The sequence below is a fragment of the Rhodnius prolixus genome, unplaced genomic scaffold, assembly GCF_049639745.1.
Source record: "Rhodnius prolixus isolate KJV_2025 unplaced genomic scaffold, Rpr scaffold_17, whole genome shotgun sequence".
Taxonomy (NCBI): Eukaryota; Metazoa; Arthropoda; class Insecta; order Hemiptera; family Reduviidae; genus Rhodnius; species Rhodnius prolixus.
The window spans coordinates 2,199,537-2,213,027 of NW_027411626.1; the positions used below are offsets into that span (position 1 = coordinate 2,199,537).

Below are 13,491 nucleotides of genomic sequence, written 5' to 3' on the forward strand. Positions count from 1 at the left end.
AAGTTTTGTATCTTGAATAGATTTCTCTCTCTCTCTCTCTCTCTCTCTCTCTCTCCACTTAAGTGGTTCTACACTTTCTATCGAGAGTAAGTTTATCTGGTTCCCTATTGCTTTGCTTTATTTTCTTTGAATGAATTGATGGTGGGGGTAGGGATATAATATAAAGTTTGTTGGTGGAATAGAAGTTTGTTATAGAAAAGTAACAATTTCTTCACTCCATTCAAGAGAAAATTGGTAAATTAAACGAATAAAAGAAAATAAAAACTCAAACTTGGCGTTCTCTCTAAGGCCCCAAATTGTTTTCCCAGCCATTTGTTTTCTTTTCCTTTTTTTTCTTTTTACTTTACTGATCGTACAGATTCATCTTTATCTCTTTTTAATTTTATTGCTGGAATTTTTATTTAAGGAATTTCCAGTGTATTACTTCCTCTTTTCTTTAGTGGTAAGTACGCGTACGCACACTTAAGATTTCCGTTCTGAGTCTGTCTTAAACTTAAACTCAATATTCCGTTTTAAGTTATTTTTTTCTTAATTTTTCATACTCGAGGCACGTGTTTTTTTTTTCGCGGTGAAAAAGTGGAAAAATTTAAAATCCTATGCAGAAAATGAGGAAAATTTAAAAATCGAAACTATGCAGGAACGGAAAACGCGAATATTATACAGGATGAAACAGTAAGTATTGTCCAATAGGCCTACTGTGTGTAGTACATCTAAAGTGGAGTTCAATGTGACGTATTGGCCAACTTCATATTTTCCACTGTTCTTGAGTGAGGGTCACTTTACTTTTTTTTTTCTTTTTTTTTCTAAAATCATTACTTTTTTCCCATAAAAATGTTATTACTCAAAAAGTTTTAGTTCGAATTCGATTCTGATGACACGGTTAGAAAGGCAGATAGATTTTCTAAAAATTTGGTACCATTTCGAAGCATAAGTTATTCTCCAAACAGCCTCAATCTTCCTCCTGGATACTGGAAAAATAAAAGTGCAATTTGTAACCTTTGACTTCCTCATTTTAAAACAGCCTACTTTAAAATTGACTATTGGTCCATCTAAAAGAGTTTTCAATGAATAAAACAACTTGATAAACTAAAACTGTTTGAGTGCTCGTGAACACGTTTTCTTGCAAAAACAAAACGTAATTTCTCATACGAAGATAAAAAGGAATCCTGGAAAATGGATATACCGTTAGAAAGCCCACATTAGAAAAGGGAACTTTTATAAAAAAAAAAATGTGCCAGCACCTATGTCTGATAATGATCACACATAAGGTCCTAATGAGTTTTCTTCAAAATTTTCGATTACTTTTATTTTTCCAGTATTCAGGAGGAAGATTGAGGCTGTTTGGAGAATAACTTATGCTTCAAAATTATGTGTCAACTTTTTAGAAAATCTATCTGCCTTTCTAACCGTGACATCAGAATCGAATTCGGACTAAAACTTTCTGAGTAATAACATTTTTATTGGAAAAAAGTAAGGATTTTAGGAAAAAAAATGTAAAGTGACCTCACTCAAGAACAGTGGAAAATATGAAGTTGGCCAATACGTCACATTGAACTCCACTTTAGATGTACTACACACAGTAGGCCTATGGACAATACTTACTGTTTCACCCTGTATAGGCAGGCCTGTGCAGGAAAGGGGTAAAACAGAGTAACGTAACAACTCTCAGTTCATTACACATTCAGCTGTAGCGGCACTGGACAGTACTGCCAACCTTTTTCTACACTCACGAGATATTACATATGGCAATACAACAACAACCAACTTAGTTGGTAACACTGTTGTCACATATGTGTAGCACAGCTTTTTGTACACGGATTTAGTAACTGTCCAGTGTATCCTAGTAAACTGTGTGTAATGTATGTCCCAAAGTACATGAGGCTGAGAGCTTAGATATAGTGTAGTTTGGGCTACACTTCTTCATGATGTGTAGTTTAACCCACCCACAAAGCTTTAAAGCTTTTGTCTAATTCATTTACTCTTTTAAGTGATTAGGGTCAGATTATAGTGAACTCTGGAGTTTTGTAAGTTGTTATTTGTGAGAGTGAGTAGAATATTTCCTGAACTAAATGCCGGAAAACCTTTTACTTACCGAAAATAAAAAAATTCTGTGGCAATTCCGATTGCTCCACTTTTTCCTCCAACTCGGAATGTCCTGGAAAATGAGTTGTTACTATTTTACATAGGTGGCAAGATCCCTACAAAAGTACCTCTTTAAACGTAACCTTAGCCCTTCACTGCCCTGAGAAGTGCCCTTAATAAAATTTTACAGGAATAATGTTTCGACCTATAAAAGGATCAGGAAATCCTTGTGGTCATTTTTTTTTTTTTTTTAAACAATCTCAAGATATATTTTAATTAAAACTGTCCGGTAGGACAGTTGTATAAGGGTTGATCGTCAAAAACTGCACGAAAAAGTGTAACGTTGAAAAACACCCAACTTTTATTATTTTTTTCTCTTTTTCTATAAAAGATAAAATTCCCAAATTTTCTTTATAATATAGGGAAAATCCTCCTTTATGACTGTAATTTTTTGCAACAATATAGATGAAATAGATTTCGAGAAAAAAGTTGCCGAAAATGAGCAAAAACGGCATTTTCAGAAATTGTTGTTCTTGTTCTTGTTGTTGTTACCTTTTTTGTAAACTGCGTAGCGCCTAAACGCTTAAACCGATTTTCATGAATGAGGTGTCATTCGATTCGAAATTTTATGTAGATGTGCCATTGGGGGGTCTCGACGCTGTACATCGAATGGTAGATGAGTTAGCCCCCTTTATGCAAGGCCCCCTCCAAAATTATTATTACTAATTACTCTGTAAATCTAGGCCCGATTTTGATAAAAATTGGTAGGATGAAAGGGTTAGAACTCCTCTACGTAACATTAAAGCGACGATCTGCTCTTGCACCTGTTAAGGGGAAGTACAGCAATCGTTTCAAATTATCGTCGCGTGAACCGATTTTCATGAATGACATGTCATTTGAATTGAAATTTTATACAGATTTGCCACTTTAAAAGTCTCGACTCTGTGCCACTTAAGAAGGGGAGTTTGCCCCACGCAAGTATCTCCTCGGGGGCATTTGGAGAATGGTTTCTAGTGGCTCCGCCTGATACCAGGTATTAGCCTAGAAATCCTGGGCCTGTTACCAAGGTTGTAGGGATAATCAATGTATTCCAGGAAAAAAAAATTTGGGGGGGCTCTTCTCAGGACGGGGTCGGAATAGTATTTCCCTGTTAGGTTACAATTTCAGTCTTAATGTACGGTTTTCTACAAATTATAAATATTGGTGATAATGAAATCCTGGCTCAGTTCCAGGGATTAAAAGGAAGTGAATACCTTGCGAACAGCAGGAACAGGAAGTCGAGTGAGTTTTCATTCCAGATACTTTTTTGTTGCCTTTAATTTTGTAAATCCTAAATACACCTGTCGGTTCTTGCTTGAAAATAAATCAAGTGTAACAGGTAGTGGGGGGGGGGGGGGGGGTAAAATGGCCCGTGTTCTTTGTGCATGGGATTAGGCAGCATCCCCCCCACGTTATTGTGGGGGGTCGGACGGAATGTAGGGAAATCTCTTGTGAAAAATTATTTGAATTCATTTAATACCTTTTTTTTCCTGGGACTTCTCTAATCGTATAATCGGATTAGTTTAGATTAGATCCTGTGTATAAGGGATGTAAAAGGAAATCCTTTCCGGTCTTAATATAGAAATCTATTTTGACTCACTTCCTGTGCCTTTGTCAGTTTGTTGTACGTTAAAACATTTAAAAGGTACTTCCTATTAAAATTAGACCGTTGGTGGAATCGTACTATATACTGGAAATGAGACTTTAGAGGACATCGCATTTCACAGAATTGTCTTTTATTGCCTACAAAAAATAAATAAAGCTACAAATCTAAGTGAATGTAAACTGTGTATGAAGTTATGGGAAAATTGTAGATTCTTTATCAAGAGAATCTAAAAAAAAATGCAATTTTTGATATTTCCCCTAAAAATACGCTACTTCCCCTACTTTTCCTCCTCCCCCTCAAAAATACGCTACTTCCCCTCCTCCTCCTCAAAAATACGCTACTTCCCCTCCTCGCCCTCAAAAATACGCTACTTCACCTCCTCTCCCTCAAAAATACGCTACTAAACCTCTTCTCCCTCAAAAATACCCTATTCCCCTCCCCCGCAAAAATACCCTACTTCCCCCTCTCCCTCAAAAATACGCTACTTCCCCTCCTCTCCCTCAAAAATATTCTACTACCCCTCTTCTCCCTCAAAAATACCCTACTTCCCCTCCCCCGCAAAAATACGCTACTTCCCCTCCCCTCAAAAATACGCTACTTCCCCTCCCCTCAAAAATTCACTACTGCCCCTCCGCCCCATCAAATATACCCTACTTTCCCTCCCACCCCAAAAAAAACAACTCAATGCTGAACTCATACATATTATTTAAAATTTAGAATTCAAGAAAACCTAATTCTTAATAAATTAATAAAGTTTGTAAAGCCGTTCAATCAAACAATACTTTGAACGGGAAGCTATGCTTCAACCGCTCCCCGGAACTGGCTGAAACAAAGTTTTCCGGAAATAATGTTCTAATAAAAGTTATATTCTTCTGGTGAGGGGGGATGTTTGCAGAAAATCATTTTTTTTTTAAAGAAAAATCTACGTAAAAATCTTTCTAAAAAAAAAACACAAAATCAGTAGAGAATTACTTCCGGGTGAATGATACTGACCTCTAAGTTAAGATAAGATCTATTGGAGAACGCAGAAAACGGAAAATCACCTTCAAAATTATTATTTTCAATTTCTGGATGAAGCTTGAAACTTTATTTCCGGTAAAAAAAAACTCGATACTGAAAATCGAGAGTGGATCTCAATATTTCCTTTTAGGATGCTGTAAGAGAACACTTACCGCTACTACTGGAATAGTGTACAGAGGAGCAAGGGGAAGGTGCTAGAGTGGTTGAGGTAAAGGGCAGAGTGATGAACTTATTTGGGAGCCGAACCGCTATAGTGGGGGACAAAGCTTCTAAGGGATTATAAGGAAGAGCAGGGGTTAGTGCCCAAACTTTGGGGCGTGTAATATCAACCCACTGGTCCTTACATTAGTGCCTTACACTTGTCTAACCACACACACTTACATTCACCGGACTTCCGTTTAAAGCCTAGCCCCAATTCCTTACATCTCTTCCTGTACAACTTCTGTGAATGATGCAGCATTTCCTCCACCTCTAAGGAAAGCCCATGTTTGGTTGCTTGGTCCATCCTTGGTTGTAAGGGCGCTGCTTGCTTAGATGCCAACACCAAATTCAATCTGTACTGGAACAGCCCTACTATACATCTCCCAATATCAATCATTCCAGCATCACTTTACATCAACTTCAATCCCACTTCTTGTCCGCACCCTTTCTGCTGACAGTAGTAATAATTCCTTCAAAACATGTCCTAAAATTGCTTGCTGCAGTAAACTCTGGTACTTTCAAGTGGTTCCCTAAAAACACAAATTTTCCCTCCCGCCCAGAATCTGGTGTTACCACTCTCACGACTTTCTCGTGATACTGCAATTCTTGAGGCTTTAACTCATTAATATCGTACAAATTCAGAATTTTTGGATCATATTTCTTATCTACATCATGCAAATCGGATAAACGTACATCACACTGAAATGTAATCTTACTGGAAAGCCTAGCCTGAGGTCTGAAAACTGTTTTGAAACGAATTTTCCGTGAAAAATGGTTATAGGAAAAAGGTAAAGAGCTAAGTGAGAAGCCGCGGTAGCCGAGCGGTTATAGGCTAGACCCGCAATGCTAAGATGTATTTTGGTTCGATTCCCCTGGTCTAGGCCTTGGATTTTATTTAATGGTTAATATGAGAAATTTATAGTAAAGTATGTTAGGCGGTTATAGGCTAGACCCGCAAAGCTAAGATGTATTGTTGGTTTAGTGGGTTCGATTCCTGGTGTCTAGGGCTTGGATTTTATTTAATGGTTAATATGAGAAATTTATAGTAAAGTATGTTTGGCGGTTAAAGGCAAGACCCGCAATGCTAAGATGTGTTGTTGGTTTAGTGGATTCGATTCCCCTGGTCTAAGCCTTGGATTTTATTTAATGCGGTTAATATGAGAAATTTATAGAAAAGTATGTTAGGCGGTTATAGGCTAGACCCGCAATGCTAAGATGTATTGTTGGTTTAGTGGATTCGATTCCCCTGGTCTAAGCCTTGGATTTTATTTAATGCGGTTAATATGAGAAATTTATAGTAAAGTATGTTAGGCGGTTAAAGGCAAGACCCGCAATGCTAAGATGTGTTGTTGGTTTAGTGGGTTCGATTCCCTCGGTTTAGGCCTTGGATTTTATTTAATGGTTAATATGAGAAATTTACAGTGAGGTATATGCTTGCTGGTCGCCTCCGTCCACGACTCCTAATTTGGTGGTTGGACGTAAAGCCCGCCTGAAAAAATAGGCAATTTTACCTTACTTTACTTACTTTTCACTTTTGAGGGAAGCGTAGTTACGTAGTTGTGAAAGGGCAGTTGCCCCTTTCTGTCCCACCCCCTTACTATCAATTTCTCTCCCATCAATAGAATTTTTCTGATAAGGATCCAAGATCTGATAAGAAATAAGAGAGAGTAATAGTGGGCTTGAAGTGGAGAAATTAACCACAAACGATCTACACTGATGGAAAATTCATCAAAAAGAAAATGTGCCCCTCCTACTTTGTGAGAAAGAATTGGAATTGGTGAGAAAAATCTAGTTTTTCCGTAATTTATTTCTTTATGCTGACAGTTGGCGAGAGCTACCCAATGGTGGGGGGGGGGGGGTGACGGGCCTTGTAATAAAACGGAAATGGAGGGTTTGCAATGGGATGTGCAGTGTTGGGTAGAAGTGGATGAAGAAGGTAAAAGAGGTCTTTCCGTACAACAAACATTCGGCTACCATTGGCGGTCGTCTGCGTGTGGAATTTCACGGCTGGCATAGAGAGCTGGAGCATTCCGGAAACGGATAGAGAGAGAGAGAGAGAGACTCTCTCTTTCTCTGTCTCTCATTCTTCCAGCAGGAAATAAGTGAAAAAAATTCTCCATATGCCTTCATATTGCTGCAACATAGGAATATGCCAAAATTTTAATTATAATCGCTGGGTTTTCTTGTAAATTTAATAAAAGGAAGCCAGTGTGACGAATTTTCTTAAATCAAAAACTCACCCCAAAGTGGTACTTCCGGCTTGCTGTAGTTTTTTTGTTTTTTTTTTGGTTTAATTTTGGGAGCTATTTTGTTTCCACACACTCACACACTTCCGGATTCAGACGACCTAAAAACTTGCGGTGAAAAATTAAAATGCAATCGCAATACTTCCCCCCTTTCTGACAATTGAAAGTAAATCGATGAAATATAGACAAAACAAATTATCGATATTGATATCGATACTGATTGATAATGATCATTATAATTACAGATGTGGAGCTGGCTAGAGCTGGTGCTTTGTTTCATTATCGTGGGCCACACTACTACTTCAACGTTGAAACGTAAGTACTTAATGTCGATACTTTTAGAAATATCGATACTTTCGTTATATTTATTTATTTATTTTTGTCAGAACGTATAAAAAAAGGATTCACTCAAAAAAATTCTTACCAATTTGGAATAAATTTATTATTATTATAAATGTTTTATTGGAAAATAATGTTTACATGTTTTGTTGTTTTTTCTTACATAATTCAAATTAAACAATTATTTCCATAAACGTACAAAATCATTTATTTTCACTTTATTAATTGTTTGGTAATTATATTATATTATGCCCACACAGGCTTTTACAACCCAAAAAAAACAATCAAAGAAACTTGATAAACAAACTCCTCCATTACATGCATAAATATACTTGTGAACAAATAATTTCATTGCATTTCCTCCGGACAACTATTGTTAGAAAGTGATCCCAGAATTAATTAGCGGGCAATACAATTCCTTCTAGAGGGCAATTTCGCTGATCTTCCCTTGTCTAAATTTATATGCGTGCTTTATAAATGATGCGAGCACAGACCAGTTTTTACCATTGACTAATTCTAAACATTGTTCGTTTGAAATGATCACATCCCCAAAGTATTGCTGCCTATACTCCGCCAACCCAGCGCATTCTGTTAAAAAATGGTGTAGGTCCTCAGTGGTACACATATAGCACAATGGGCAGTAAACGGACGATTCGGAAACCCAAGGTTTATAACTTAAATTTAACATGTCCAACCTAACTTTGATTATCCATGTGCAATTTTGGAAACTTTATGTATTCAAATAACGATTTTTCAAACTGAAATTTAGAAAATTATAGAGGGGGTGGTATGTGCTGTTTGTGGCTCTAGACCAGGGGTGCCCAACCCAAATTGGTTGCTGGGCCAAGTAAAAAATTTACTGTACTGAGATGGGCCGCACATATAAAAATAAAACAATAAATAAATCAAAATATTTTATTATCGTACAGCATTCAAAATATGTTATTATCTTACAATTAATATGCCACTTGTTTTTGTATTTTACTTGAGATTTGCTTAATATCAACGGATAGTTTAGTCGACGCGCATCGTAGTTGATTGTTCATGTTTTTTCGAGCAACCTGCTGCGACACTTTGTTTCTACCAGCTTTAATGTGGAAAAAAATGATTTGCAGCGATAAGTAGTTCCAAATGCTGATAAAATGCACATAGCCAATCGTTTTAAATTTGGAAATTTGTCTTCGAGGATATATTTTTGATAATACTCAATCTTATTCCCTTCGTACAGGCTTTTTAGCTCGCCAAAGTTGAAAGTCGACCATATTGCACTTGTTTTGACCAATATAGCACTTCTCAGAATGTCAGACAGCGAGAAGTCAGAATCTCTACCGCCTCTAAGTGTAAAATAATTTAAGTTGCGCACGATTTTGAAAAGTCAAATAATTATTTTCTTTATGATGTTTTCAGTACATTATATGCGGTGTTTATTATTGCAAAATTTAAAAATTAAAAGTATGTGTTTCAACCGTCTAAAGTCTAAATCTCTAAAGTAATATAGACAGTTGAAAACTTCAATTGGGCCGCAACAAGTCTTCAAATGGGCCGCATGCGGCCCATGGGCCGCGGGTTGGGCATGCCTGCTCTAGACAGTAACCGGCTCATTTCATTTTCCGCCATCTTTTTCAATAATTCATCAGAAATTTTCGCCCACTGACTTTTGTCCATGTCGAATCTCCATAGTAAATCATACTTTCTTGTTGTTTCGAACCATGTCCCAGCCCAACTAATTCTTTTATTTAATATTTTATTCGCCACAAATTTCTGCAGTCTATCCTCCACCCATATCACACAAAACCTTTTTGATGTACCTGAGGTGTAACCGAAGCGTATATAAATACATGCTTTGCAGACCAGACTCCAACAACAGAAAATAACCCGGGGTATTTTGTGGAAGGCCAAACACCTTTTTAAGGAAAAAAATATTGCACTTTTTTTCCAACTCTTCGTATTGTTGCCATCCCCAGCTTTGCGCACCAAAGCATAAAATGGCTCGCGATGTTGCATGGAATAATTTCAGTCTTAGTGGAGAAGCTAATGTCTTTGTCGGAAAAGAGAACACCACCTACCGAGTTCAGAGCTAATTTCGCTTTGCTGGCTTTCCAGATTATATGACTGTTTATATTTAAGGTCGAAGTGAACTTCACGCCAAGATACTCATACTCGTTAACGTTTTCAATCAATTGACCACGAAAGTACCACTTTTCCTTGTTGAACAGTTTCCCAGCATTTGGCTTGAAAATTACCATTTTTGACTTTTCCAAATTGATGTTGAGACACCACTTGGTACAATAGCCCTCCAAGTTATGAATCATTCGTCTCATGGTAATTATATTATCTGATAAAATGACGACGTCATCCGCAAAGGCTAATAATTTAATTTTCTTTCCATCAAGGTTAATACCCCCCATCAAGTTCATCGTAAAGTTCGTTCAAGTATAGACAAAACAATATTGGGCTAATCGAACAACCCTGTTTAAGCCCCATGGAAACCCCGAACTCACTCGTTATACCATTTTGTGTCCACACAGAAGCGGATGTATCATTATATAAACCCTTCAAGACAGTTAACATTTTAGTAGAAATTCCATAATTGCACAGCTTGTAGAAGAGTGAACGTCTGCTCACGCAATCGAATGCGGCTTGGATGTCATCAAAAAAAGCATAAACTTTTTTTACTAGCCCAAACCAATATATTATTTGGAATAAATTTACCACCTGTATAATATTAATAAGAATCAAATGTAAGACTGAATTTCCAAATTTAATTAAAATCGATTTCCCCGGAAGTGCCTGTTTATCGTATTTTAAGGCTACCTCGAAAACGGCCGCTACGATTCTAATAAAACAAAGAAATCGATTCTTTTAAAGTGTTTATAATTAAAATTTATTAAAATTTTATAGTTGAATTATAGTATTAATTAACATACTAACGGATACACACATGCGTTACAATTTACAAAAAAAAAAAAAATACTTCCGGTCTTTATTCAAAACTGAAAATCGTCCAGAATTTCATACTTTTTATTTAATGTATCTCATACAAAAAAAAAAACAAGTAAAAGATGTTTGCTTAAAATTAAAAACCGTAAATATTTAATCAGATTACAAAGAGATATTTAAATATTCATATAAACATAAGTAAGGTAATTTAGAATTTAATCCAGCGAACGAATGGAGTAAGCAAAACGGTGAAGCACAATTTAGCTCTACTTCATCTGATTAATATTAATACCTACGCTTTATGCTCTCAAGTACACATACTAGGAAACATACTTGTGTATTCACTTAATAAATGTTCTTAGTGTTCAAATACTATGAACATACATAGCTACGTACATGTCTGTAGAGATAATAGCGGCAAGTTAGCTTAATTTAAGACAGCTATTGAACCGTACATTATACTAATATAACTTCATTCACGCTCTTATATTTCATTTCAAGTTTTACCATTCTATCAATTCCGGCGATTCGAACGAACTTCCTACTTACAAGAATTCACCGGAAATACACATTATAAGTTTCCTTTTGTGGCATAAAAAACATTTAAAAAAAAAAAAACCTCTTTGAGCTACAACGGTGATTTCGAAAATTCTCCTTGTACGAGTACGAGTACCTCTATATCTCTCTTTCTATAGTTTCGTATGCAATCAATTCTGTACCAAATTGTAGAGAATACTGAGCTCTATAACTGGTATAAATCACATTGTGTTAGTGATAACAGATAATGAGATATGGAAGGTTAAACTTTCATTCTATTCAAATTTCAATCCTCTTTATCTCTCTTTCAGTTGTTTCGTTTTCAATCAATTCTGTACCAAATTGTAGAGAATACTGAGCTCTATAACTGGTATGAATCGCATTGTATTGCAGATAATAGTTAATGAGATATGGAAGGTTAAACTTTCATTCTATTCAAATTTCAATCCTCTTTATCCCTCTTTCTGTTGTTTCGTTTTCAATCAATTCTGTACCAAATTGTAGAGAATACTAAGCTCTATAACTGGTATAAATCACATTGTGTTAGTGATAACAGATAATGAGATATGGAAGGTTAAACTTTAATTCTATTCAAATTTCAATCCTCTTTATCTCTCTTTCAGTTGTTTCGTTTTCAATCAATTCTGTACCAAATTGTAGAGAATACTGAGCTCTATAACTGGTATGAATCGCATTGTGTTAGTGATAACAGATAATGAGATATGGAAGGTTAAACTTTAATTCTATTCAAATTTCAATCCTCTATATCTCTCTTTCTATAGTTTCGTATGCAATCAATTCTACACCAAATTGTAGAGAATACTGAGCTCTATAACTGGTATAAATCACATTGTGTTAGTGATAACAGATAATGAGATATGGAAGGTTAAACTTTAATTCTATTCAAATTTCAATCCTCTTTATCTCTCTTTCTATAGTTTCGTATGCAATCAATTCTACACCAAATTGTAGAGAATACTGAGCTCTATAACTGGTATAAATCACATTGTGTTAGTGATAACAGATAATGAGATATGGAAGGTTAAACTTTAATTCTATTCAAATTTCAATCCTCTTTATCTCTCTTTCTATAGTTTCGTATGCAATCAATTCTACACCAAATTGTAGAGAATACTGAGCTCTATAACTGGTATGAATCGCATTGTTTTTGTGATAATAGATAATGAGATATGGAAGGGTTAACTTTCATTCTATTCAAATTTCAATCCTCATTATCCCTCTTTCTGTTGTTTCGTTTTCAATCAATTCTGTACCAAATTGTAGAGAATACTGAGCTCTATAACTGGTATGAATCGCATTGTTTTTGTGATAATAGTTAATGAGATATGGAAGGTTAAACTTTAATTCTATTCAAATTTCAATCCTCTTTATCTCTCTTTCAGTTGTTTCGTTTTCAATCAATTCTATACCAAATTGTAGAGAATACTGAGCTCTATAACTGGTATGAATCGCATTGTATTGCAGATAATAGTTAATGAGATATGGAAGGTTAAACTTTCATTCTATTCAAATTTCAATCCTCATTATCCCTCTTTCTGTTGTTTCGTTTTCAATCAATTCTGTACCAAATTGTAGAGAATACTGAGCTCTATAACTGGTATGAATCGCATTGTTTTTGTGATAATAGATAATGAGATATGGAAGGGTTAACTTTCATTCTATTCAAACTTCAATCCTCATTATCCCTCTTTCTGTTGTTTCGTTTTCAATCAATTCTGTACCAAATTGTAGAGAATACTGAGCTCTATAACTGGTATAAATCACATTGTGTTAGTGATAACAGATAATGAGATATGGAAGGTTAAACTTTAATTCTATTCAAATTTCAATCCTCTTTATCTCTCTTTCAGTTGTTTCGTTTTCAATCAATTCTGTACCAAATTGTAGAGAATACTGAGCTCTATAACTGGTATGAATCGCATTGTTTTTGTGATAATAGATAATGAGATATGGAAGGGTTAACTTTCATTCTATTCAAATTCATTCAAATTTCAATCCTCTTTATCTCTCTTTCAGTTGTTTCGTTTTCAATCAATTCTGTTTTTGAAATTGTAGAGAAAACTATGCTCTATGACTGGTATGAATCGCATTGTTTTAGTGATAACAGATAATGAGATATGGAAGGTTAAACTTTAATTCTATTCAAATTTCAATCCTCTTTATCTCTCTTTCTATAGTTTCGTATGCAATCAATTCTACACCAAATTGTAGAGAATACTGAGCTCTATAACTGGTATGAATCGCATTGTTTTTGTGATAATAGATAATGAGATATGGAAGGGTTAACTTTCATTCTATTCAAATTCATTCAAATTTCAATCCTCTTTATCTCTCTTTCAGTTGTTTCGTTTTCAATCAATTCTGTTTCAAATTGTAGAGAAAACTATGCTCTATGACTGGTATGAATCGCATTGTTTTAGTGATAAATGATAACGCGATATGGAAGGTTAAACTTTCATT

General features: G+C 35.3%; 1 protein-coding gene across 4 annotated transcripts in view; it reads left to right on the top strand.

Moving 5' to 3' along the window:
• Positions 1-13,491, top strand: part of LOC141459698 (uncharacterized) — a 323,978-nt gene that overhangs the window by 222,857 nt on the left and 87,630 nt on the right. For all 4 annotated transcript variants that reach the window (XR_012461593.1, XR_012461594.1, XM_074139052.1 and 1 more), the window contains exon 4: positions 7,440-7,509. Coding sequence is in view for 2 of the 4 variants with exons in the window: in XM_074139052.1 (XP_073995153.1) it covers positions 7,440-7,509 (70 nt within the window). In the remaining 2 variants the exon portion in view is untranslated. The remainder of the gene's footprint in view (positions 1-7,439; positions 7,510-13,491) is intronic.